This window comes from Phoca vitulina, unplaced genomic scaffold (assembly GCF_004348235.1).
Source record: "Phoca vitulina isolate PV1807 unplaced genomic scaffold, GSC_HSeal_1.0 scaffold3, whole genome shotgun sequence".
In the NCBI taxonomy this organism is placed as follows: Eukaryota; Metazoa; Chordata; class Mammalia; order Carnivora; family Phocidae; genus Phoca; species Phoca vitulina.
This window is the reverse complement of record NW_022589706.1, coordinates 71,872,864-71,899,157: the sequence shown is the minus strand read 5'-3', so window position 1 is coordinate 71,899,157 and position 26,294 is coordinate 71,872,864. Positions and strand designations below refer to the sequence as shown.

The 26,294-nt window shown below is 38.3% G+C and overlaps 1 protein-coding gene across 2 annotated transcripts in view; it reads left to right on the top strand.

The window, feature by feature from the left end:
* The window catches only part of HPGDS (hematopoietic prostaglandin D synthase), a 26,555-nt gene extending 576 nt beyond the window's left edge, over positions 1–25,979 (top strand). Inside the window, exons 2-7 of one of the 2 annotated variants that reach the window (XM_032400848.1) lie at positions 3,559–3,622; positions 7,204–7,345; positions 14,772–14,864; positions 15,409–15,518; positions 21,284–21,382; positions 24,898–25,979. In XM_032400848.1, coding sequence (XP_032256739.1) covers positions 7,213–7,345; positions 14,772–14,864; positions 15,409–15,518; positions 21,284–21,382; positions 24,898–25,062 — 600 coding nt within the window. In that variant the 5' untranslated portion in view covers positions 3,559–3,622; positions 7,204–7,212 and the 3' untranslated portion in view covers positions 25,063–25,979. The remainder of the gene's footprint in view (positions 1–3,558; positions 3,623–7,203; positions 7,346–14,771; positions 14,865–15,408; positions 15,519–21,283; positions 21,383–24,897) is intronic. The other variant, XM_032400847.1, reaches the window with a different exon arrangement.
* The last annotated feature ends 315 nt before the right edge of the window (positions 25,980–26,294 follow it).

Sequence of the window (26,294 nt, the reverse complement as noted above, 5' to 3'; positions counted from 1 at the left end):
TCTTTCTTTCTTTCTTTCTTTCTTCTTTCTTTCTTTCTTTCTTTCTTCTTTCTTTTCTTGAGGGTAGGTGAAGGGGCAGAGGGAGAGGGAGACAGAGAATCTTAAGCAGGCTCCATCCTGGGCCCGGTGTAGGGCTCAATCCCATGACCTTGAGATCATGACCTGAGCCTAAATCAAGAGTTGGATGCTTAACTGAGCCACCCAGGCTCCCCAAAATCAAACACTAGTTTCTAAGAGAAATATAGGTACTGGAGATTTTGAAGGATTTTAAGATTTTAAAAGATCCTTTAAGTAGATATTAGCATAAAAAATGCAGTCAGTACTGGAGGAAAAATTCTTCCAGAATTTTCCCCACTAATATTTTCAATGTGTGAAGCAGTGAAGTTCTTCTCTTTTTGTTTCTGTCTCTTTCTTTCTTTCTCTCCCTCCCTCCCTCCCTCCCTCCCTTTCTCTCTCTTTTTCTTTCTTTCTTTCTTCTTTCTTCTTTCTTTCTTTCTTTCTTTCTTTCTTTCTTTCTTTCTTTCTTTCTTTCTTTCTGTTTAGGGATTTTCTTTGTAATATTTTCTATCATTTTAAGGCTGATTTTGTTGAAGCATCTCCGTGTTTTGCCAAGAATTGCATTCTATCATCATTTGGTTTCAGAGGTAATTTAAGGCATTTACCCCAGACTAAGAATTTGAGCTCTCAGCTCCCAAAGGATATTTCAATTATTCCTCTTGCTTTGGCTTTAACGTGAGGCAACAATTTAAAATATTTAGTTAGTCTTTGGTGGGAAAAGAGAGATCCTGGCTTGCCAATGCAAAATTAAACATTCAGGATTCGACTGAAATCAGTATTTTACTCAGTTAACAAAAATGCTTATATTTCTCTATTGTCCTACAATTTAACTCCAACCTGGCAACTTTTCCAGAGCCGAACTAGACACGCTCAGGGACCCTGTGAAGAAGGGAAATCAACATTCTTTACCACCAACTGTTAGCGGGTAATGCAGTGCTGTTATTTAATGCCATAATGTGCAAGAAGTTCTTATGTAGACAACAGCAGCTCCTGTGATTGCTCTCTAAATCCACTTTTTACAATTCAAAACACTACAGTCTATATGATGGGATCACAAACATTATACTCTATGCCGGTACATTTTGTGTAGGTTAAATACTGGTCAAGTTGGGATCTAGCAAAGAACTGTCGGCAAATTCACAAATAATCTTTGTTCTTATACTTCAGACTTGTAGGTTATTGCATTACTACTAGGCATATATAAAACTATATCTGGAATTCTTGAGTATGTTTGACATTCCTTTTATTTAAGAGTAAGAGCTCATGTAGATCAACACTTTTATGAGTAAAATAAAGATAAATAGCGTTTAGGTTTTGAAGTGAATTGTAAATGGTTAATACTTAATTCCTTATTTGTAAGTTTTTCTATCCATCAAAATTACTCCAAAAATTCAATTCATTTTTTCAGTTACCTGCTGAAATCTTCAAGGTATGTAACATAGTAAATGAATATTAGCCTCCTTGGCCAGAGCTGAATTTGGAAGGTTATCTCCTTTCTGGCAGACATTAGCATTTTTGATACTATGTTTTACTGTGCGCTTACAGCAACATACAGATTAGAACATCAGCTCAGTTAAAATGAAATGGTTTTATTATAGCTTGTGCTTTATCAATGACTGCATTAAAATGGTCTCTGGGATTGAAGAGTCCTGTGTTTTGTGGTCGTTAATCAGTTGAAATGTGCCAGTGTTACCTGAAGGAAAAAGAGCTACAAACGAGGAGAAAGAAAGGAGCTCCCCAAGACAGAACTTTTCAAAAACACTATTATTTTCCATGTAAATATTAATTGATTAATTATTGATTAAATAATTTAATTATTTATCTCTTATAATTAAATATTTAAGTAATTAAAATAATCAAATAATTAATTAACATTAAATATTATATATTAAAAGCTAAATCTTCTTTTGCATTTAATGGCTCCATCTGTCTGAGTTCACAGGTGAAAGTGTCTATGCAGGGGTTTTATGAGTCATCATTCATATGTTCTTTGAGAAACTGTGTATCTTATTTTTCAAACACATTCTAAGTGGGTTTTTTATTTATCTGATGAATCAGGAACTTAATTTTTTTTTAAAGGCTTTTATTTTATTTATTTGAGAGAGAGAGAGCATGAGCAGGGGGAGTGGCAGAGGGAGAGGAAGAAGCAGACTCCCTGCTGAGCAGGGAGACCGATGTGGGGCTCCATCCCAGGGCCCCGAGATCAAGATCTGAGCCGAAGGCAGACGCTTAACCGAGTAAGCCACCCAGGTGCCCCTTGAATCAGGAACTTTAAATGACTTCTTCAGAGTGGAAGGAAGCCAGTGGTTAGTTTTAGTTGTAAAGGAAAGCATTAAGCACAATCAGCTTACCTTTTTACTTCTTGTCCTGTATCATTTCAGGAAACATTTTGCAGCGTGCCCTACATGGGATTCTTAACACGGAGTGACAGTGTTCAGGGCTCAGAAATGAAGCTCACAGGGAACAGCATGATACTGGGATTTGCCTAGGCCAGGCAAAGCATACTTAGGTCTATCATGCAGCTGGGTGTTATTTCTATATATTATGGGAAGCTGGGATCTAATTTTGTATAGTTTTCTTCTTTGTCTCAGTCTGGTGCCATTAGATCCCCACTGAAATGGCATGTCTGTCATATATGTGAGGTTCTGTTTCCAGACTCTACACACCTCTAGACGTCTGGTCCTGAACAAAGATCACATTATCCTCATTACAAGGTTTTTTTAAAGTCTTGCAATCTGATAGGTCAAGTCCTCTCCTTCTGTTCTCTTAATTTGTCTTGGTTACTTTGGTCCTTAGCATTTCCATTTGAAATTTAGGCTCAGGTTTATTCACAGACACTCTTGAATTTTAAATACAAACAGTAACTTTGATTGCAAATAAGGACAGTTTTGTCTCTTCTTTTCCATTCCTTACATATGTTGTTTATTGTTGTCTTATCTTACTGAGTTAGCTGGGCCATCCAGGACTATGTTGAACAGTAAGGGTAATACTGGGGTTCTCATTATTCCTGACATTAAAGAAAATGCTTCTATTGGCTCCCCATTATGTATGATGTTTGCTCTAAGTTTTTTTTGTAGAGACTCTATTTTCTTTTGGGCCTGGTGTCTTTCATGAATGTAACTAACTACCAATTCAGTTTCTTTACTGGTTAGTGTTAAATGCAGGCTTTCAGGTGTTTTTTGTTTTTTGTTTTAATTCGTGTTAGTTCACATATTTCTAAAAATTTTTCCATTTAAGCGTTCAGATTCAGGGACATAAAGTTATTTGCCATGTTAGCTTATGATTTTGAATGATCTATTTCATCTGCTCTTATGACCCCTTCTTGTGTATAGTATTAATTTTTATGACTTTTCATACAGTTTCTTTATCAGTTTTACTGGAGGTTTACAATTTGACCTTTTAAAAGTTGTATATAAAAGCTTGCCAGGCCCTAGTTTCCAGCAGTGCGTCTCTATACAGCCTCCCATTTGAGGGGGAACTTGATTCTCCTTTTTTCTGAAGGAGCTACCCTCGTGGATGACACTGCCTCTCTCCGAACTCAGGGACCTGCTTTACCATTTTACAGGTGAGGAAACTAAAGCTGGGGACAGGTGACTTGCCCAAGGCCATTCAGATAGTAAGTGGCAGGGGTGACCCCAAAATCACACATTCCCTTTGCCACTGATCTGCTCCGCCCTTGAGCCAGTTCCTCACTGCATCTCTCGGTGGGAGCGCGATTTGTCTTACTTTCATCCTTTTAACCCGTCATCCTCATGAAGTAAAGGCTTTAACAAAGTGAGATTATTGTAACAGAAATATACTGCTAAATGCAGTAAGAGGGGAAAAAATTTTTTTAGGCACTGTCCTCTTTGGTGATCATTAGTTTATATTATAAATTTCCTTATAAATTTTCACCATACAAATATTTACCTGGAATTTCTTCTGTTAGGTTTTGCTTTTTTTTTTAAGATTTTATTCACTTATTTGAGGGAGACAGTGCTAGTGAGAGAGCACAAGCTGGGGGAGAGGTACTCCCCACTGAGCAGGGGAGCCCAATATGGGGCTTGATCCCAGGACCCCAGGATCATGACCTGCGCCGAAGCAGATGCTTAACCGACTGAGCCACCCAGGCGCCCCTCTTCTGTTAGTTTTTATGCAAAAGCTTTATAAAATATAGAAAGGATTTGAAGAATCCATAAATGTTTCCAATTGCATTTACATTTACTTATTTTTCATGTTCTAAAAATGTGCACATTTACCCTAAAAAACAAAAGTCTTCAGGTTTGGAAGTTTGTAGCTGTAAAAATCAAGAAACCAGACTTGTGCTCAGTAGAAAATATAATTATGCAAGTAACTACAGGAATGTGTTGTGCAAGTACAGCTTCATTAATGAGTCATGACTGTTGAAAGGATGTTCTAGAAGGAAAGATAAGCATTTGTCAGATGGTCACGGACCTGTGCCAAATCTTAGATTTAAAGATATATTTGCAGAGAACTATAGATAGCTGCCAACTTACGCTAATGATTTCTTAATGTCTTCTTTACTTGAGTGAAACACAATATAAAATAGCATGTTTTTGCAAATGAACCACAACAACAAACAATCCCTGTGTTTTCATGCAGAATTAGGAGGTAGACACTGACATTTACATGGCATTTGACCAAATGAGAAAAAGTTGTATGTTTAATTTTTAATATTGATCATAATGGATGTATATAAATCTACTCGTATAATGTTTGTAAGGAAAATGCATATCATGTCTCTGTTGCTGAGGAAAAATTGACCTATGACAGCAAAAATCAATAAAGGAAAGTTGTGTAAAATGTTCGCCAAACAAAAACTGCAACCAAGAATGACACTTTTTCCACTCTGAAGGCTTTTTTTGTTCTTTTGAGATTTAAAACAGATAGATCAAGGAATTGTAACCACTACGCTTTTTATTTCCTAGATAAGAATGTTCCCTTTATTGTGATTACATAAGTATTTCCTTTTTTCAGAAGGAAGCTTACTACTTTACATTTTTTATTGGCTATTTTTGCACTCTCCTATTTTTCCCACTATTTATTTCTAAGCTCCACATTAAGCTTCATTTAGTCCTAACCCCAAATTTGAACTCCTTCTATGCATATTTCTCCCCCAAAGTACTGGGGCTGTAAATCTTGGGATTTCATTAGTTCACTCCAGCGAATTCTTCCCTGTAGAGAGAGCACTCCCTCACATAGTGATGTGTGTGGCAGGTGCCACATGTCACTTGGGTGCAGACTGGACTGGCTAACGGGAGTGGGATGGGCATGGGATGTTCAGAGTGACTCTGTTTCCAGCAAGGAGCACCAGCTCCCCCCACAACACCTGGACAGGGAAAACCAAGGCCCAGAGAAGTGGAGTCACCAGAAATCACCATCATCATCATTTCTTGGATCTTGAGGGGGTCTAGATAGGCAACCAGATAGTTCTTTGCAGTCATCCTCACCATAGATAGACACCATGAATGCACGAACTTGGCAATCTACATTTTTATGGTTTGTGTTTGACCTTTTATGTGGTGTGCTTTCAAATATATATTTTTAAGATTTTATTTATTTGAGAGAGAGAGAGAGAGAGAAAGCGCGCGCGCACAAGAGAGAGCGCATGAGCCAAGGAAGTGGCAGAGAAGCAGACTACCCGCTGAGCAGGGAGCACGATGCGGGACTCAATCCGATCGGATCCGAGGACCCTGGGATCATGACCTGAGCAGAAGGCAGACGCTTAACCGACAGAGCCACCCAGGACCCTGTGATGTGCTTTCAGATAGAATTTTGTTTTGAGAGTTCAGCCCAACTTTTCTATCTCACATTCCATTAATATCCTTGAAAGACTTCCTTAGCAGAAAATGAACTATTTATACTTAAACCACTTAAAATTAATGATATTTATGACTTCTATTCATGGAATTACTATGATTATTATTTATTTTTAGTGTACTGTATTCACAGTGTTTATTCTTGACCATAGAATGAATTCAAAGTTATTATTGTTGATAGCTAATAATTAAGTGTTTAGCATTGTGTTAAATGCTTTACATGTATTACCTCATTAAATCTCCAAATCCCTATTAGTACCTCTATTTACAGAAGTGGACTTTGAAATTCAGAGAGATTTTATTGATTAGCCCAAAGATACATAGCAACTAAGATGAAGAGCTGAATTTCAAATGAAAACGTTTCTTTCTCAGTTGCCGGATCATCATAAAATTACCATACGTGCTACTACTATTGCTTAAAATCATTGTTTATAAACAATGACAATGGGAGGATACAAATCACAGAAAATCAAAAAATTGTAATGACCTACAGCTTACCCAATGCCGCCAGTATTAGCCAACTCTCCGAAATTTAAGAGAAGTTGCAACCCAGCAGCATGGATGCAGTAAAAAAAAAGAGAGCAATGTTTCCCTAAGTCATTGATTCCTAGAGGGGAATTCCACGGGGGTGGGAAGAGAGCGGACGGACGGCCAGCTCAGGTTGGCAACGCTTGGCTCCCATCCTCTTGCGGGTACCCTGTTCTTGAAATCCTCATCCAGCTGTCCTCACAAACTCAGCTGAGTCACCAAAGCAAACAATAAACCAAATGTCAAATTACAAGTGAGTAAAGGCAGGACAAAAACAGCTTAAAATGGAAAGTTTTGGACTCTGTCCTCTGACAGTTGGTGATAGATAGCCTCTCACTCTGAATTTTTTTGTAAGTAAAATTTGAGTCTGGTTATTTCACTGGAATGTTCTAGCTAGTTCCTTTTTTTTTTTTTTAAGATTTTCATCATTTATTTGAGGGAGAGAAAGCAGGAGCTGTGGGGGGGAGGGGCAGAGAGAGAGGGAGAAGCAGACTCCCTGCTGAGCAGGGAACCTCACATGGGACTTGATCCCAGGACTCTAAGATCATGACCTGAGCTGAACGCAGACACCAATTGAGCCACCCAGGTGCCCCATCCAGTTAGTTCTTAAAGAGAGGGTCATGATCTTAATTCTGTCAAATTTTCCCCATATGTTATTAGGATTCAGGCTTTGAAATATTCTCTAATATCTCCAGTTATCTCAAAATATGCCATAAAGTTTTGAAAAAGTCCCCAAAGGAAAATGTTGAAACATCTCTAGAGGGCTGTTAAAATAATCTTTCAATTTTTCTTTTTCCAGAATCTTACCATGCCAAACTACAAACTCATTTATTTTAATATGAGGGGGAGAGCGGAAATTATTCGTTACGTATTTGCTTATTTGGACATAAAATATGAAGACCACAGGATAGAACAAGCTGATTGGCCTGAAGTCAAATCAAGTAAGTGGCACAAGTAACAGTTTATAAAAATGTAGGGAAAATATGTCTCCAAAACCTTCTGTCTTTCCTCAGGGAAATGAAAAAATAGAGGTTTTTAAATCTCATGTAGCTTTACATTGAGAAGCAGCAGTTCAGGAAAGTTAAATCAATGCTATGTGGCCCAAATTTTCCTATTCAAGATGAAAACACAAACCTCACAGAAAGAATATATCAAGATAAACAATAAGAAGTTTTGTCATAAGAGCTGAAAGAGGGAATCCTGGAGCAAGTATTCTTGACAACTCGAATTGGATGGGCTTACTACAGATATCTACAATCTTCTGACAAGGGATCAGATATGCCGCTCTAACAGAAAACCAAACTCAAGGTGGCTTAAATAAGGAAATTGTATCACATAACTGAAAATCCAGAAATAGGACAGGTTTCAGGAGATGACTTTATTCATTTTTCCTCCTCTGTGTGTTGCCGGCATCATGAGGCTAGTAGCAATAAGTTTGCAGCAATTTCAGCCCCACAGCCTTGAACAGTAACATCAAGAGGTATATGAGAGAGAAAGAGCACTGCTTCCTTAAGTGTTCCCAGAAGAATGAACAAAAACTCCCAGAAGACCTCAGCAAACTTGTCATGTCTCACTGGCTCGGATTGGGTCACATGTCCATTTCTGAACCAGTCACTGACCAAGCAGATGGGAAGAACCTTGAACCATCTAGTCTACCTCAGAAGTTGGGGTTAGAATCAATGTTCATGAAGTATGTGACTATTCAAAAGAAGGGTGAATATGTGAACAAAACTGGGATGTTTGATCAGAGGGAAGAGCAAATTGACAAACTGGGCAGGTAATCCAATGAAAACATGCTAGTTAGCACTCAGGACAAAGGGGAAGAATTAGAAATATTATTACATTAAAAAGTGTGTGGCTCTCAATAAGCTGTAAGTCATCCTCTAGGTGCTATTTTCTTTTCTTTTCTAGAATGAAGAAAGGATAGATGAGCTAATTCTTTGCCCATCATGTCTGCCTAGAAATACTAACTAAATATTAATTATTTGTCTAAAATTCACATTTTTGTGTTGGTATTATTACAAATTTGCTTAAAGATGAAGTTGAAAACAACTATTGAGTATTTGAAGACTTTTGGGCACCTGGTGGATTTCATTTAATTTCTCCAGCATGCCTTCATGGGATGTATTATTGTATCTATTTTATAGCTGGGATAACTATAGCACACAGAATTTATGTAATTTTTCCAGGTTCACAGTCCTAGCAAAGTAAAACTGTTTTTCAAACACAGGTCAATTTCATTGAGTGGCCCAAGTTATTTACACTAGATAATGCCAATAACACCATGATAACTGGCATATTAACAATACATATCGCCACATGCCTTCCGGAAACATGATTTCCTTAAAAATCATTAGCCCTCTAGCCACTCTTTTCCTTATTAGAGAACTCTTCCCTGGTGGGCTAGAATATCTTACTTCCTGTTCTCATGAAACTTTCTCATTAATATCCAAACTTTCCTCCTGCTATCAGAATTTGTACATGGGATTTTTAATTCTGTTGTTATAAAATGGGTGAAGTTTAATTTTATCCATTAATTAAGATGGATAACAAGCTGAAAAGATGTTACATATAACAAATTCTGCCTTTTAGTTTTTAGATATAAATTCTTTGAGTGCCTCATACCCTATTCTATCTTGACTTTTCATTGTTATTGAAAATGGAATTGCCAAATTTTCTTAATATTTTCATAGATTCTTTTTTTTTAAAGATTCCATCCATTTATTCATGAGAGGCAGAGAGTGAGAGAGAGAGGCAGAGAGAGAGAGAGAGGCAGAGGGAGAAGCAGGCTCCCCAAGGAGCAGGGAGCACGATGCGGAACTCGATCCCAGGACTCCAGGATCATGACCTGAGCCGAAGGCAGATGCTTAACCATCTGAGCCACCCAAGCACCTAATATTTTCATAGATTCTTAGAGTGGGAAGGTATCTTAAAGTTCATGATGGTTAGGATATATATATATATATATATATATATATATATATATATATATATAATATATATAGTTCCTATATATATATATATATATATAGTTTCCAATGCTTTAACAGACACCCAGCACAAGTGGAATTTAAGAAACAAAATGGACATTTGGGAGGGGAAAAAAAGAGAGAGAAAGAGAGGGAAACAAATCATGAGAGACTCTTAACAACAGAGAAGAAACTGAGGGTTAATGGAGGGATGTGGGTGGGGGATGGGCTAAATGGGAGATGGGGATTAACATAACGCTTGCTATGATGAGCACTGGGTGCTGTATGTGAATGATGAACCATTGAACACTACTCCTGAACCAATATTGAACTGTATGTCAACTAACTAGAATTTAAATTAAAACAAAACAAAACAAAAAACAAAAACAGACACCCAACACAAAAATGGACTAAAGAGGATAGCAATTTATTTCTTTTGCATAAAAGCCCAAGCTGATATGGCAGTTCTGCTCCACAGAGCTGTCAAAGATTAGGTTCCTTTTTTCTGTTGATCTGCCACCCCTAGTTGGTTGTCTTATTTACATAGTGTAAGAGAGTCCTGTCTCCTTCCGCATTCCAGCTCACAGGAAGTGTGAGAGGGAAGGAGGCACATCTCTTTCTTTCAACCGCATGACCAGAGAGTTTTACACCTCACTTCTGCTTATAGCCCTTTGGCAAGAACTTCTTCACATTGGTACACATTACTGCAAGGGAAGCCGGGAAATCCTGACTTTATTGCTTTGAGAAAAAAGGAAAAAATAAATGTTAAAAACAGTTTATTACAAATTTTAGCTGGCCTCATCTCCTATCTGATTCAGGAGTGCTCTCTGGTGTTAGAAACCCTCTATGATCTCCCCTCTGTGATAACCTAGAGTATCATTGGATATTTCTATTAAAAAGTTCTTCTAGGTTGGGGCACCTGGGTGGCTCAGTCTGTTAAATATCTGCCTACGGCTCAGGTCATGATCCCACAGTCCTGGGATCAAGCCCCTCAGCCCCTCATGGGGCTCCCTGATCAGCGGGGAGCCTGCTTCTCTCCCTGTCCCTCTGCCCCTCCCCCTGCTTGTGCACACACATGCTCGCGCTCTCTCTCTCTTTCTCTCTCAAATAAATAAATAAAATCTTAAAAAAAAAAAGTTCTTCCAGGTCAAACCTGGTGGACTGTGCACAGGTATTGACATTTTTTTCTTTTCAAATAACATTAAAATACTTCTTTAAAAAAAAAAAAAGGCAAAGCCCTACAAGAACAAAGACATCAAGCTTGAATAAGAGAGCACAAAATTCTTAAAGCTGGAAAACAGGTCCAAGAATGGTAAGGTGACTAAGTAGGCCAGTGATGCCCAAATATAAGCCTGGTAGAGGCAAAGGCAAGCCGAATCACTGCAGGGAGCCCCCAAAAGGCTCAGGAATTGGTAGCAACAGAGAACTCTAAAAGCTGAACCGACAGAGGGTGGACTGGAAGCATGTGAAGCAACAGCATGACCGCCCTGGAAGCAGTATGGAGATGACTCTCAACAGACGACGGACCAGAGCTTTGTGGGACAACAGGCATTTCTGAGGACACAATACTACAAGCGGGACTCAGTGGAAGTCTAGAAACTAAATCGTGAGACCCAGAGCCCTTATCCCCGGCTCCCCAATCAGAATGCTACACCCAGACGAGTATCCCTTGGACAGAAAGAGTTCTCTCGGGGGGAAGCCGATCAGTCCCAGAGAAATGTCTAACAGACACTGGACAGGTGGGAGTCTCAAGGCCATGGCCCAGCCCGATCCCATATACACTGAGATTCCAATTAGCTTCTATTCCTTTTGCTTATTTAAAACAGGAATGGCAAACCATAAATTAAGAGATATTTGTGAGAAGGCCTCTAATGTGAAATAGACATAAAGAAGCAGAGGGAGAAAAAATCAACTGAGGGCATCAGGGTGATGTAGCAAGAAAAAAACTTCAAAAAATATAAGACCCTCAGAGATGGGGTGCCTGGGTGGCTCAGTCGTTAAGCGTCTGCCTTCAGCTCAGGTCATGATCCCAAGGTCCTGGGATCGAGCCCCAATCGGGCTCCCTGCTCAGCGGGAAGCCTGCTTCTCCCTCCCCCACTCTCCATGCTTGTGTTCCCTCTCTCGCTGTGTCTCTATCAAATAAATAAATAAAATCTTAAAAAAAAAAAAAGACCCTCAGAGAGAAAAATTCTATATATTCTGAACAAGCATGCTATAAAAAGGAATGTTCAGAGACAAAAAGGTTTTGAAAATTAAAAATTTGATACAGACAAAACAGATGAAATCAATGAAATGATAAAAAATAAGGAACTCCTCCAGAAAGTACAATAGGAAAAAGAAATAAAAAATTAGAGAAAAAAGATTAGAAAAATTGAGACTCAGTAGGTTTAGGATGTCCAATGTCTCAGTGAAATTCTGGGAAGAAAGAAGGAAAATTTTAAAAGACCCTTCCTTATATAAAATTAAAATCTATCTCCTCAGTGGCTTTCATACACCGGTCTTGGACATATCATCTTAAATCATGGAAAGCTGATTATTCCTTCTTTCACATCCAATTATTTGAAGCAGTTTAGTATCTTTAAGACAGCATAGAGAAAAAGCCACTGCTGTGTAGACAGTTCAATGATAATACTCTGAGTGGAGATAAAGGTCACTGGCTGAATACAGAACTGAGTCCCAGTTAACTCATGCATCCATCCCTCTAGTTACCAACTTTTAGAACTTGCTTGATTGTTTCTCTGATCATCATTGTGACTGTCAGCCCAAACTTCCCAGCCCAGGCTCTACTTCTTGATTTAGATACTGTTTCCCATGGACTATATCAGATCCGCAAGGTAGGTCCAAGGGACAACTCTCTTCTGTTCCTTGAGTGATCCATTTATATCCCTTGGTTTGGATTTCCTCACCACCCAAGAAGGACAAGCTCCTGTTAGACTTAATGTGTGGTGCCTGGGAAATCACAATGTTCCAGGCATAGGACTAGCGCAGAGCACAGCAGGACCACCACGCCCAGCACAGGTCCAGATACTATCCAAAGACATTTTACCAAGATTGTAGTGGTTATTTTGACAGCCGTATCCCACAGCCTTATATTCAGCATCACTAAATTCCTTAAAGTTGTTCGACAGGTGCTCCTGTTGGATTACATCTCCAATAACCCCAAAGTTATTAATTTTTTTCTGGAACCAAATGAAGGACTTGGCGTTTGTATTCTTAAATTTCTTCTTGTTAGATGCAGCCCGATATTCCAAGTGTTGGCAATCATCCCAAGCTTGGCTCAAATGCTGCTAGTAGCTGAAAGCTTACCATCCCACAGGTCATCCATGGTGCCAATGCTAAAAAATTATTCTTCATCTTGAGTTAATATCTGTGCCTTTTAAAGTACCTTTTAATTGTAGCTCTGCATTTTAGAGATAGTCGGAAAATGTCCAAGTTTTCATCCGTTTGACAGCTGCACCATATTTGAAGATGGCTATTAGGTTTCTTTTGTCTTCGTTTGTTTTATCTCCCCCAGTAAAGAGTGCCAAGTTCTCCGGCCAAGCCTTATAAAATGTGGTTTTCAGACCCTTCTCTAACTTGGATACTATCCTCTGGGTTTGCTCTGATTTTTAATGTATTCTCAAAACTTGGCTCTTAGAACTATCAACACAGCTGAGCAAAAGTTCCAGCTGAACTCAGTCTGAATCTCACCTCTACCAGGTATGTGACCTGGACTAATTATATAACCTCTCTTCACCTCACTTCCTCATTTGTAAAATGAGATAATAGTTAATGCCTACATCATAGGGTTGTTGTGAGGACTAGAAAACCTAATGGGTACGTTAAATATGTAGTACACTGCCAAGCATAAAGGGGGCCTCCCTCAAAATGTTAGGCATGTCAATTCCTAATCACATACTTCGCTGCAGATGAGGCATCACGAAGACTAGTACTCGGCACACTCATTAGGTATGTACTCAAAGACGGTTCGATTCCTGACGTGAACCACAGTTCATCTTGTACTTATGTGTACGAAAGACACTTGACGGTTGATTCTAGTAGTTGCTCTAGGGTCATGGGATTGTGAGCGGCACTTTGTTCTTTTCTCTCTTCCCAAAATAATTATATTTCCCAAAGTAAGGCACCGGTTGGAAAAATTGTGATCAATACATATGATAAAATATAATGTAGCCATTAAAAAGGTGATGTTTCACTGATTTGGAAAGATTTCAAAAAGATGTTGTCGAATAAAAAAAGTGGTTTACAAATACATACTTTAGGATGCTGTTTTTAAATATAAATGAGAAAGCAATTAAAATATTCAAATGGTTATAATTATGTGGTAGAATTTATTTATCAAGTTAGAATTTTTCTATAAAAACATATATTACCCTCTGACAAAAATATAATAAGTTTAGATAAGAAAACAAAGTAGGATCTACAGATAAAATGTTAATGCATCTGCTCTGAGGCTGCCCTGTATTTGTACAAATTGCTTGCTGCCTTACTATATACTTCACATAGTCCCTCATCAAAATAAGAATGTGGCTAAATTCCTTACCATAACTCAATATATAAATCAAACTCTCCATTTCCTCATCTTTTAAAAATTTCTTTTATTTCTTTTTTAAATTTTTTTATTATTAAGATTATTTATTTATTTATTTGAGAGAGAGAGCGCACGAGCAGGGGTGAGGAGCAGAGGGAGAGGGAGAAGCAGGCTTCCCGCTGAGCAGGGAGCCCGATGTGGGGCTCGATCCCAGGACCCTGAGATCACGACCTGAGCCGAAGGCAGATGCTTAGTCGACTGAGCCACCCAGGTGCCCCAGACTATGGTTTTAAAGAATAATTAATGGTATCGCTGATCGAGGCCACAAAAATTAATGAAGCTTTAAAAGAAAGGTTTATTTAGAAGGTAAGTAGTAGGTATATGTAAGCCTATGAGGTAATACACAGTTTAATATGTGGTATCACTATAAACCTGGGTTTTAGACCTGGTGCTGCCATGAACTCTGCAGCAGGTCTTCTAACAACTCTTCTTCTAAAAGACTTATAGGGGCCCCTGGGTGGCTCAGATGGTTAAGTGTCTGCCTTCGGCTCAGGTCATGATCTCAGAGTCCTGGGATCGAGTCCCGCATCAGACTCCCTGCTCCTTGGGAGCCTGCTTCTCCCTCTGCCTCTCTCTCTCTCTCTCTGTCTCTCATGAATAAATAAAATCTTTAAAAAAATAAAAAATAAAAAAAAAAATAAAAGACTTATAAAGATTCCACTAGAGGGGGCCTATTGTCCCTTTTAGAACAAATATTCAGGAATTCCAGAACTTTAAAATCATGATTTGTTTCCATAATTATCAGTAAAAATGGAAGTAGTATTACTTGATTTTGTTATGGAAGTTGATTTTTTGCTTTTTTTTTTTAAGCTCTTCCATTTGGTAAAATCCCCATTTTGGAAGTCGATGGACTTAACCTTCACCAGAGCCTGGCAATAGCAAGATACTTGGCCAAAAACACAGGTAATATGTTTATTGTGTTGAAGAGTTTTGATAACTGAAAAAAATACATGACATATATTCACTATTTATTTATTAAATAACTTTATTATTGAACAGTATAGTGTAAAGAATGAAACAAAAGATACGAAAGAAACAAACCTAATCAGCTGAGGGTAATTAAATGGATTGTGGCACTTCTACTTACAGGAATCCCATGTAGCTGAAAAAAGAGCAGGGATGCCCTTAACAAACTTGTAAAGGAAAGATCTGTAGGATATATGGGGATGTGTATATTGAGTGGGATATATAGTTTTATTTTCATAAAGAAATAATGGAAGAATACAAAAAAAACCCCTAATAGAATGGTTAACAATATGGTAGGTAGGTAAAGGAGCACAATGAGATGGATGGGGCACGGATAGAAGTTAGTCTTCATTGGATACAGTTTTATATTGTTTTGAATTTTTGAACCATAAGAATATATTGTCTATTAAAAAGCTAACATTTGAATATAGTAAATTAAATCCAGCGTATGTCTGGGCATTAAATGGTCTCTATTTTATAGATTTGGCTGGAAAAACAGAATTGGAACAATGTCAAGTTGATGCAATTGTGGACACATTGGACGATTTCATGTCACGTTTTCCTTGGGCAGAGAAAAAACAAGATATAAAAGTAATGTGATCAGTTTGTTATTACTACTATTAATCATATCTACTTGTGGGGTGCTTTAAAAAGTTTCTTTTTATCGGGCGCCTGGGTGGCTCAGTTGGTTAAGCGTCAGCCTTCAGCTCAGGGATCGAGCCCCGCATTGGGCTCCCTGCTCACTGGGGAGTCTACTTCTCCCTCTCCCTCTGCCCCTCCTCCCACTTGTGCTTGCTCTCTCTCTCTCTCAAATAAAAAAATCTTAAAAAAAAAAAAAAAGTTTCTTTTTATCAAAGTAAGACATACCTATAGTTTTAAAATATCAAATTATATTAAGAAATTTAAAACAAAATACAGTGATTCCCTGCTCTACCGTCTCTTCACATTAACACCTCCTCAGACATAACCCACTTTTTAACACTTTTAACTATTTCTTTAGGACACATAAATCTGGCTTTCTTTGATTCACTAATTTTAGTTTCTCTGGACTTCTTATTATAGTAATAAGAATTTATCTCTTATGTAATCATTGTCTCTGCTCCCCTTCTCCTGAACTCCCAATATAATGATATTAAAATGTTTTGGCCAAATCAATAGTCACTTGTTACGTTAGTATGCCTACGCAAATATCGTACAGAACTGTCAGTTGTAGTATACTTTGATTTTATTTCATTGCTTGCTTTACCTCCTCAAAATTAGTAATTGCCTGTCCTTCATTTGCCTAATTATTTTTACGTTTATTGCTGAACCTTCCCACACCATCCAGTAGGCCGCCAATACAATTTTCCACAAGGTCAATGATATCAGATTATCCACTATATTCTTGGAGAGATTTGGCCGAGATCCCCCTCTTTTTTTGCAGAGCTGTCTGGGTTTTCTGCGCAGCTGCACATCTGTCCCCACTGGACTTGCCTCCACTGCCATCCCAGGGATGTCCTTCTCTTGAGCTGGAGTCCTATTTCCTGGATGCCATCCTCTGTCTTTGCTTACTTTGTCCTCCAGGATTCCCAAAATTAAAATGAAGGCTCGATGACAAGAGGTGTACTGATGACGGACAGCATGGATATGTCCGTCTTGTGTGTCACACTGCTTCAGTCTGGTTTGGTCACCCTAAAAAACCTGGTGCACCGTTGTCATTCTGTAATCTTTATTATCATATTTTTCCTCTTTGTTTTGGTCTGTCTTTCCCCAGGAGTCAGACCATCCTTTAGAATCCATGATAAAGAATAGGAAAATTAAAAAGTTTACCCAAAGCTCTCGGCATGTGGACAGGGTGTGTTGATTTTGAGCATCACTAGGCCATTTGTGGAGTATTTCCCAATATTACTATCTTTAGGGTCTAGAAAGAGTCCCTAGAGAAGACTTCCGATTTTTGCCTGGAAAGAAAGGTGTGACTGACAATCAGCGAAGAGAGGGCTACGAGTCTCAGAACTTAGTGTTCAGTATGCATATATTCATTCAATCCCCTATTTTGAAGACATTATGAAGGTCTGCTCCCAACACACAGACCATCGATTTCCCCTCTCCAGCCTTCTGATAAACACGGGGAAGTGGGATGTGTCAAGCAGTGTAAAATGAAAAAGGAAATCTTATGCTAAAACTACCTCTTTCACAGCTTTCAGCCACTCCTCACATTACCCTCTCCCTTACCTCCTTACTCACAATCCTGGATGTAGCCTGCCTTTTTCTGAACCATTTGAGGGTTTTATGGGGTAGATAGTATTGGTTTTCAGCTTTCCCTTTGCAGATACCAGTCATCCATGAGCTTTATAGCTTTGAATTTTGTTTTCTCTTGTCTCCTCTCCTGTTTTCCACCTCTTTGTGGGTGCTGTCTTTTCAAAAATATGTATTTACTGTGGTTTGGGGATGAAAAAAATCATACATGTGTGTCAAATCCATCATCTTTATCCAGAATTCTAAATAGACCTTGTAGGTTATGCTCCATTACCGCCCCCTAGTGGTTTCCTGGGGGGCACGCATCACAGACTCTGTATTTTAAACTCTTATTGACTCGTCTCCTCCGGTAGAACGTGTGGTGAGGGTAGTAATTATGTCTGTACTACCACTCATGTCCCCACACCGACCGTGTGCCTTTCACGCAGCAGGGACTACATATTTGTCGAACGACAGAGAGCAAGAGCTGATTTCTCCAACAGCATGTGCAGATGCTGCTCCGCCCCTGCACGCGTGTGGCCTCAGCCAGTCCTCCCAATCCTTTCATGGGATACGTGCTTTCTATCATCATGCTCACTTTGCAGATGAAGAAACTGAGAATCAGAGTGGTTATGGAGTTGCCCAGAGCCATGGCCTCATCACCTACGCATACTTCCTTTTAAATGAGTGACTAATACCCAGAGCATCCCTTAGGGAGAAACTGTTATCTTCATTTTCCCGGATGGAGAAATTGAGGTTCATGTAGTAGAAGTAACTTGTATAAGGTTATTTAGCTAGAAAGTGGTACACAAGGAATTCAAATCCCAGCCGCTCGGACTCAGACCTCTTAACCACTGGTTGTTAAGGCCGCAGGGCCGGCAGCTGGTCGGTGTGTACGTATGCGGTGGGGCTTAAGGTCTATATCCAAAAGGTACCGCACAGAGCGAATGACAGTTTAACAATTTACTTAAACATATTTATGCTAAATACCACTTAATTAGGAACTTCTGATTTCAATAGAGATATTTGGAACATAAAAGTATTCACATTTACTGATTCCTTGATATAAATGTAAGGTGTGTCACACACACACACACAAATATATGACTAACCAGAGCAAAGTCTAAAATAAAAGCTCAGCTTTGATATAGCAATATATTCAGGCTCTGGAGTCACACTGCCAGGCTTGAATTCTGATGCCCTTCTAGTTGTCACATACCTACCTATCAATAGTTCAAATTCTTTGTCTGTAAAGTAGGGATACTATAGAATCTACTTTGAAGTATGTTGGGAGGATTAAATGTTAGCATGAGTACCTATGACTAGGTCGAAAGTGTTCAACAAATTTTAGATATTATAATTGTATTATCTAGTATATTAATAACTATTAATATATATAATTAATAGTGTTATATAGTTCACTGCTCATTGCTTTTCTTTTTGTCGGACATGGCATCTCTATTTTACACATACTTATAAATGCAGAAACAAGTAGATACATAATGTCCAATTTAGAAAAACGGATCTAAAGCTTTTCGTTTCACATGCCAAAACCCCACTGACTGGCAGTCTATCAACTTATGGGCTTGCCCTTAGCTATTTTTTACCCTTCTGTGGCTGAGGCTCCATAATAGAAGCTACCTCCCAGAGGAAACTATTCTTTGAATGCTTATGATATGAGTAACGCTCTACCTTTGTATTAGAATAACAATGCTCTTACATACCTCCTATCTCAAAAAAAAAAAAAAAATTCACAGGACAAAATCCAAATTTATAAATAAGTCATATGAAGAGAGGACGCACTGCAGAAATATTGCAGTTGCCTACATACTATCTGATTAATAAGGAGGACCTGGCTAGTATACGACAAAAAACCTGCATAGTTTTAGTTCATTTCTTCACCTAGTCTCCCTGAAGTGGGTCGCGTTGCTGCCACCTTGTGGTCAGGTAATTTTTCAAAAGCAGAATATTGGTAACAGTGAAGATGGATGGATAGTAAACATAGTCCTCTTATTATATGTGCCCTCAAAATCTATCAAATACACATAATTATAAATATTTCAGTATCTGTTGCTAAAAATTCCACTTCCAGTTTTTAAAAAATTAAAATTAATTTAGAAGGCAAAATATGTTTGTGGACATTGGTCACCCTGATAATCCTTGAATTTACCACTAGTGTTTCTCTGGTTATTCAACCTGTCTGTTTCAGTTTCCTCATCTAAAGAATGAGGAGGGGAGGACGAAGGATGAACAGGATCAAAGAAATGCCAGTGGCGCATTTCCAATACTAAACGATTTTGGTAGTATGGATTTAAAAATGGTGCTTTGGAGAAACATCATTCCTCTAAAAGTCCTTTGATAGAATACTGTAGCAATGACTTCTCAGGTTGAGAAACCTCCTGACTTATAAGTCTCCAGAGGAAGAGGAAGGAAATTTCTGAGTCTACCAAGTGTAAGAGCGGCTATCTAAGATTTATCAAGAAATGCATTTTAAAAAGTACACATCTGGAAAAAAGGATGTATAATCAAATTTCAACTTCTTTATGTTATTTTGGTGAGTATTCCTTACAATGACTCTTAAATACTAATGATTATGTTGGGGTTAGTAATTTACATATCGTTGGATGAGATGAGTCACTGGGATGATTCACCAAACCTATAGAGAACCTGGGCTACGGGAGAAGTCAATACAGAGAAAAGATTTTTATGTGGCACTGTGTGCGCACAGGCATCTGTGTACGTGTACCTTAAGTGGTGGAAATGCACATTCGAAGAAGTAACAAGATGATACAGGTGAGCACACAAAAGTTTTGGAAAGCTGTCCAGCAGCTACATCCTATTCCATTCAACTCCGTTCCATTTCTAGCTTTTTTAGGAGAGCCAAATTGGCCATCACCTTCCCACCTGATGCTGAGCTGAGCTGGGCTGGGCTGTGGGAAGTGCCACATGGATCTGGGCCCATTGTCTCTCAGCTCACAAATCATGTGTAAGAAGAACTCACGCTGTTTTATTTTAAACTATGACATATTAACCATAGAGAAAGAACCTTATGAATGTAGGTGGTATAGAACAGTGGAAAGGATATAAAGTCAAAATAATGACAAGCTTCCCAAGTTTCAGTTTGTAAAATTGGGCAAATGTATGTAAATATGTAATGATGCTTTTGTAAATTGTACCCTACAAACAAGGCATTATGTGGCAGTAATCTCTATTACCTTGCTAAGTTATAGTAATAACAGAAAGTAAATCAGCAAGTTGGTGAGGGAGCTATCCACTACCCGACTTGCCTTAGTAAGGCTGGATTTTATTATAGGTAATTTATCATTATTAATAAATAATATATATACACATATTTTATGGTATTTTTGAGTTTGGCTTACATTTTATATCCAAGATACACACCGGCCAGAATTTTCATATATAAGCAAACATTTCTTACAAAGAAAGAGGCCATGAATAAATTATTTGGTCTTTCAGAGTTTCAAGGAAAAAGACAATTTTTAAAAATGGATATATCTTAATTTTTCTCTTCTAAGGATATTTGATTTATAATGTTACCTTACATAATATATCAAAAGGGGGCACTAATTGATGGTTTTGTAGATAATAGTCAAGGCAGACAAACCTCATACTAAGGCACAATGTCAAGCCAACAAGATCCATAAAGCCTAAGAGCATAAGGATTCATTATAGATCACTTCCATTAAGTGTGATGGTGAAATAAAAGACTGCCAAGCTGAAGGAGCCTAGCCATACAAAATAAAACTAATTTCTTTACCCTCAGTTATGTTACTTCACTTCAAAGAGAATGAGGATAATTTTATAAATTATCTTAATAAAAATTAAGATAAAAATCATGAAAAGATTTTGTAGGTGAAATATTTGGTCATTACATACAAAGAAACTGTAAGAAGTGGACACAAAAGTAATCCATAGTAACAAAGGGATGACTAAGTATAAGGAATCAGACCTCAATCTCGATAATGTCATATATTTGAAACAAACAAACAAGAACACATAGCTACTTCTCTTTCTTTCTGAACTCATGTGGGAGAATAAAGATGGAAAAATCTACTTCCTCTTCAAATCATGTTATTTTTCTTCCTATTATCCTTAAAGTGATCTTCTTCATCCTCTCCTAGAATCAGATGTTTAATGAGCTACTTACATATGATGGACCTCATCTGCTGCAAGATTTGGACACATACTTAGCGGAAAAGGAGTGGCTTATTGGTAACTCTGTGAGTATGTTTTTACATCTTTAAAAAATACAAGTATACACATATACACATACATATAACCAAAAACTTACAAAGACTCAGTGAGAAAAAAAAGTTACCCATAAGGAAGGAATAGATAGCAGGGATAAAAGCTAAACTACTTTGAATAAACCTGTTTTGGTGGACTTAACTTTGGAACTATGAACTAAAATATTTTATATAATTATATAAAAACAATGAAAATATTTTTAAAAGCTAACACTGCAAAGCAAAAGCAAAGTGAAGCAAATGAACCTATGTTAAATTGATGCATGAAATGTGTAGAGAAGTACCTATTTGAGGAGAACCATTTTAAGAAATATCATCATTTGTAAAACACAGTAACCTGAATACACATTTTATTATAAATATTCTCTCAGAACCAAAAAATAGAAATCTTATACCATTTTTAGTAGAGGCATACATCAGAGAGATATTATGGGTTTGGTTTCAGACCACAGCAATATAGTATCACATATCAAATGGATTTTTTGGTTTCTCAGTATATATAAAAGTTATGTTTACACTATACTGTAATCTGTTAAGTGTGCAATGGCATTATGTCTAAAAAAACAATGTATATATCTTAATTAAAAAATACTTTATTGCTAAAAAATGTTAACCATCATCTGAGCTTTCAGAGTTGTAGTCACTGATCACAGATTACCATAATAATGAAAAAGTTTGAAATATTGCAAGAATTACAAAAATGTGACACAGAGACACAAAGTGAGCAAATGCTGTTGGAAAAATAGTGCCAATTGATTTGCTCAACACAGGGTTGCCACAAGCATTTGTCAAAAACGCGCTATCTGCGACATGCAATAAAGCAAAGCGCAATAAAACGGGCATTCCTGTAATTATATTCTTAGTGGTACTGGGTACAGTCATATTGTTTTATTAGGATTTCTGATATAACTATATTTTGGGGTAAAGCAGTAAGAAAATATGTGGATGTCACTGAGAACCAGGATTTTCAGTGTGGGAGAAAGAAGACAGAGATGTAAGGTCAGCGAAGCTAAGTAAACACCCTATTCCTGAATGTGAAATATATATATGAATATATATAAAAATATTATATGTGAATATATAAATTTATATATATATAACATAAGGTCATGATGCACTGACTGTATCTTAGGCTAAATAAAGGAAAAACCATGTTGTATTTCTTTTTCTTGAAACAATGACCAACCCTGTTGTCCTGGGCACCTTCAGGACTCAGATTCTGGTCTCTAAATATTAAAAGGAACCAGGGCTTCTTAGAGAAATGGCTCGTTCTCAGTTTGGGACAGGAAATGTAAGAGATGAGCTGGAAATACCTTGTCATATCAGAAGCAAATAAATTATCAAAGACAACTGAACTGGGGACTCAAAAGTCAACTTGAAGCAAACGCTTCCACTGGCTAAATATGGGACAATTCAAGCTTCGCTAAGAATATTAACAGCAGTGGATTGAAACAAATCAAAATGAATGAATCCATGAATTTATGATGACCACTCCTACCACCACAACCAAACACAAACACATACATGCAAACCCCCAAACCAAATAGAACTTCATTGGTTACTTTTGGAAGATGATATGGAGACAAATTATTACTCTGACAACTCTTTTTTAAAAAGTTGGGAGGTTTGAATGAAGAATTTATCTTGCCTTTCTGATCTGTGCCAATTGTACCTTGAGATAACACAAACCGAAGGGCAAAGTTTGTCTTCATATAAGTATTCCAGTTAGTAAGTAAAAAGGGGAGATTAAAATCAACTATCACCATTTTCCAACCCCTGATGGTTGGAAAAGACCAAGGCATTGACTAATAATTAGTAATATCACAAAAAGCGAGACAATCAGCTATTACAGCCCTACTACTGAGAGAGAGGAGCACGTTACTGACAAAAACTCAAGTCTAAACATGACTCATGCTGTGGTAGGTCAGAGTCTGTGCCTTCAAGGAGGCTGCATTCTAGAAGACACAGACTGCTTTGGGCAGCACTCTTGTGACTTACTCTGTTTATGGTCTGTTGAGTCCTTCTGGGTGACCCGGACGCATACTTTCCACATCTTTATTCTCAACTTCCAACCTATCACATGCCTCTTCATTTCCTCCCACATTCCCCAAGAGACTTCCCTAAAATGGTCCTCTCCCTGCCCTACTGAAGGACTTAAAATCCCCCCCACCCTTGTTTTCTATTAAGATTCTTCTGTAAACTACCTCCTGACCCCATCTCTCAGCACTCTCCCTTCCTCAGTGTTCCACACACACTGGCGTTTTATGCGCTCCTCCAACACACAACTCACTCCCACCTAAGAGCCTTTATACTTGCTGTTCCCTCTGCCTACAAGGCTTCATCTGCAGACCGCTGCCTGTCTGGATCCTGTTCTCATTTAAGCCTGGGCTTAAATGTCACACATGTAAGGTCTTCCCTCCATGACCACCTGAGGGTCCTTCCCATCACTTCACTTTTTCTTCATCATCCCTACTGGTTGACAAATGTTTGTCTTCCTGCTTCTAAAACAAAAGGTGCACCTGGGAAAGGGCCTGTATCACATCTTGCTCTCCAGTCCAGCCCAGCCTAGCACGTAGACCTGCACGTCACACACAGTAAGTGCGCCGTAAATGTGTGTTGACTGAACTGTGAATCTTCTAACCCAAAACTCTCCTGGTTGACAGGTGTTTAGTATGCAGGTTCATAAGACACTAGCAATTAGCATTATTAGATTCCATACAAAAATAAAACTACGGATAGCCCACATTTAAACTTCACTCTTTGATGGGTATTCATCATCTGGAGTCAAAGTAATGTTCAGCCAGATTAGTTTCTAGTCACAAAGGGAAAAAAAAAAGTGTATGAAGAAAAAGTATACAAGGGTAGGACCAGGCTGTCATCACACCTGGGGATCCACGCTCAGACACCTTATGTCTTCGGAGGTGATGCAATCTAATGTGTTAGCCAAAAATATTTCACTTGCAACTACGAACTCTCTAGGGATAACCTGCACCCTATCCCTTTATACTCTGCAAAAGAAAGGAACAAGGTAAGTAAGATGAAATAACCACACAAATCCTGAAGACATGATGTTCTTCAGGACTAGTGTGAAATCTCCAGTAAAAGGGAGTTAAAGGGCATAACCAGACGAAATGCATGTCGTGGAATGGATTCTGCTTTGTCCTATAAAGGACATTTTTGGAACAGATGAAAAAGTATTGATTGGGTATTAGACAATGTATTGTCGCAGAGAGGTGGAGACTGAATCAAGTTATAAGAGTATGTATTCTAAGATCTCATTTAGAACACACACACGTGATACCATTATACAAAGAGGTGTTAATGGTAGCAACCTCTGGGTGTTGGGAGTATGGTGTTATCTGTAATTTTCTATCATATACTCATTCCACTTTCGTAGTAACAGATAATTTTGAATTAAAAAACTATTCTTGATTTAGTAAGTTATGCCTTCTATGTTCAAATGGCAATTTTTGTTTGCTTTAAACTAGGTAACTTGGGCAGATTTCTACTGGGAAATTTGCAGTACCACACTTTTGGTCTTTAAACCTGACTTGTTGGACATCCATCCCAGGCTGGAAACATTACGGAAGAAAGTTCAAGCCATTCCTGCTATCGCTGACTGGATACAACGAAGGCCCCAAACCAAACTCTAGGTAATGCGTGCTGCCTCTAAGCTTTGCTATTCACAGCATCACTTCCATCAGATAAGAAGCTACGTCAGCCTGCCATGGAATCTACACACTCCCCTCCGCAGCTCCACCAACTCTTTCACTTTTGCCATATTCTGCTTTTTAAAAAAAAGAAAAGAAAGAAAAAAGAGGGGGGAACGAGATCACTTAGTTTCGAGTATCCCTTTTGTTTTTTTTCCCTTTCCCTTAGAATAATTTCACATCATTTACAATTGAGAAAAAAGTTTATGATACAGGCAGGGCTCACATTTCATGGGTTTCGGCATGCATGGATTTCAGTCACAATGGTTAAGGAACATACACGTTTCCCCCCAAAATGGTTTGGACTTAAGCTGTAATTGCATAAAGTGTTAACTTTGCTGCTAGCTCTGTGGTCCACAAATCACTATGTAAATAACAGATGCACAGCATGACCAGTGCCCAATCCCATCACTTCTTTCCAAGGCTGTTAATGAGTGGCCACTGCACACCTGTTACTCATGCACAGGTAGCAGGGTGGGTAGCTGCCTTGCCGGCTTGTTTCTCAGTGATAAACCCACTCAGAAATTTTTAAAAAGTGGATCATTGAAAAAGGGAACTCAGCAACAAAGATGAAAGTACAATAAAGAAATGAAAAGTGACCATGCTGGAGCCGAATTCAAATTACACATAAATGGAAAGAGCGGACTATGAGAACATTCACACGGCTGCAGTTCAAGGGGCTCCAGAGATGTAGCTGGAAGAACATGGCAGACCTACTGACAGAAATGAGGAAAACGGCCGTGACAAAGAGGATGTTCCAGAGGAAGGGAGACTGCCAAAGAGCTTCACGTTAAAAGAAGAGAGATCGGGGCGCCTGGGTGACTCAGTCGTTAAGCGTCTGCCTTCGGCTCAGGTCATGATCCCAGGGTCCTGGGATCGAGCCCCGCATCGGGCTCCCCACTCTGCGGGAAGCCTGCTTCTCCCTCTCCCACTCCCCCTGCTTGTGCTCTCTCTCTCGCTGTCTCTCTCTGTCAAATAAATAAATAAAATCTTAAAAAAAAAAAAAAAAAAAAAGAATAGAGATCAAAAGAATGAGAAGACAAGCCACAGACTGGGAGAAAATATTTGCAAAAGATGTATCTTTACATGGTATGTAAATCATGGATACATGATATGGAATTCTTTACTTTCTGCTCAATTTTGCTATGAACCTAAAACTCCTCTTAAAAATAGTC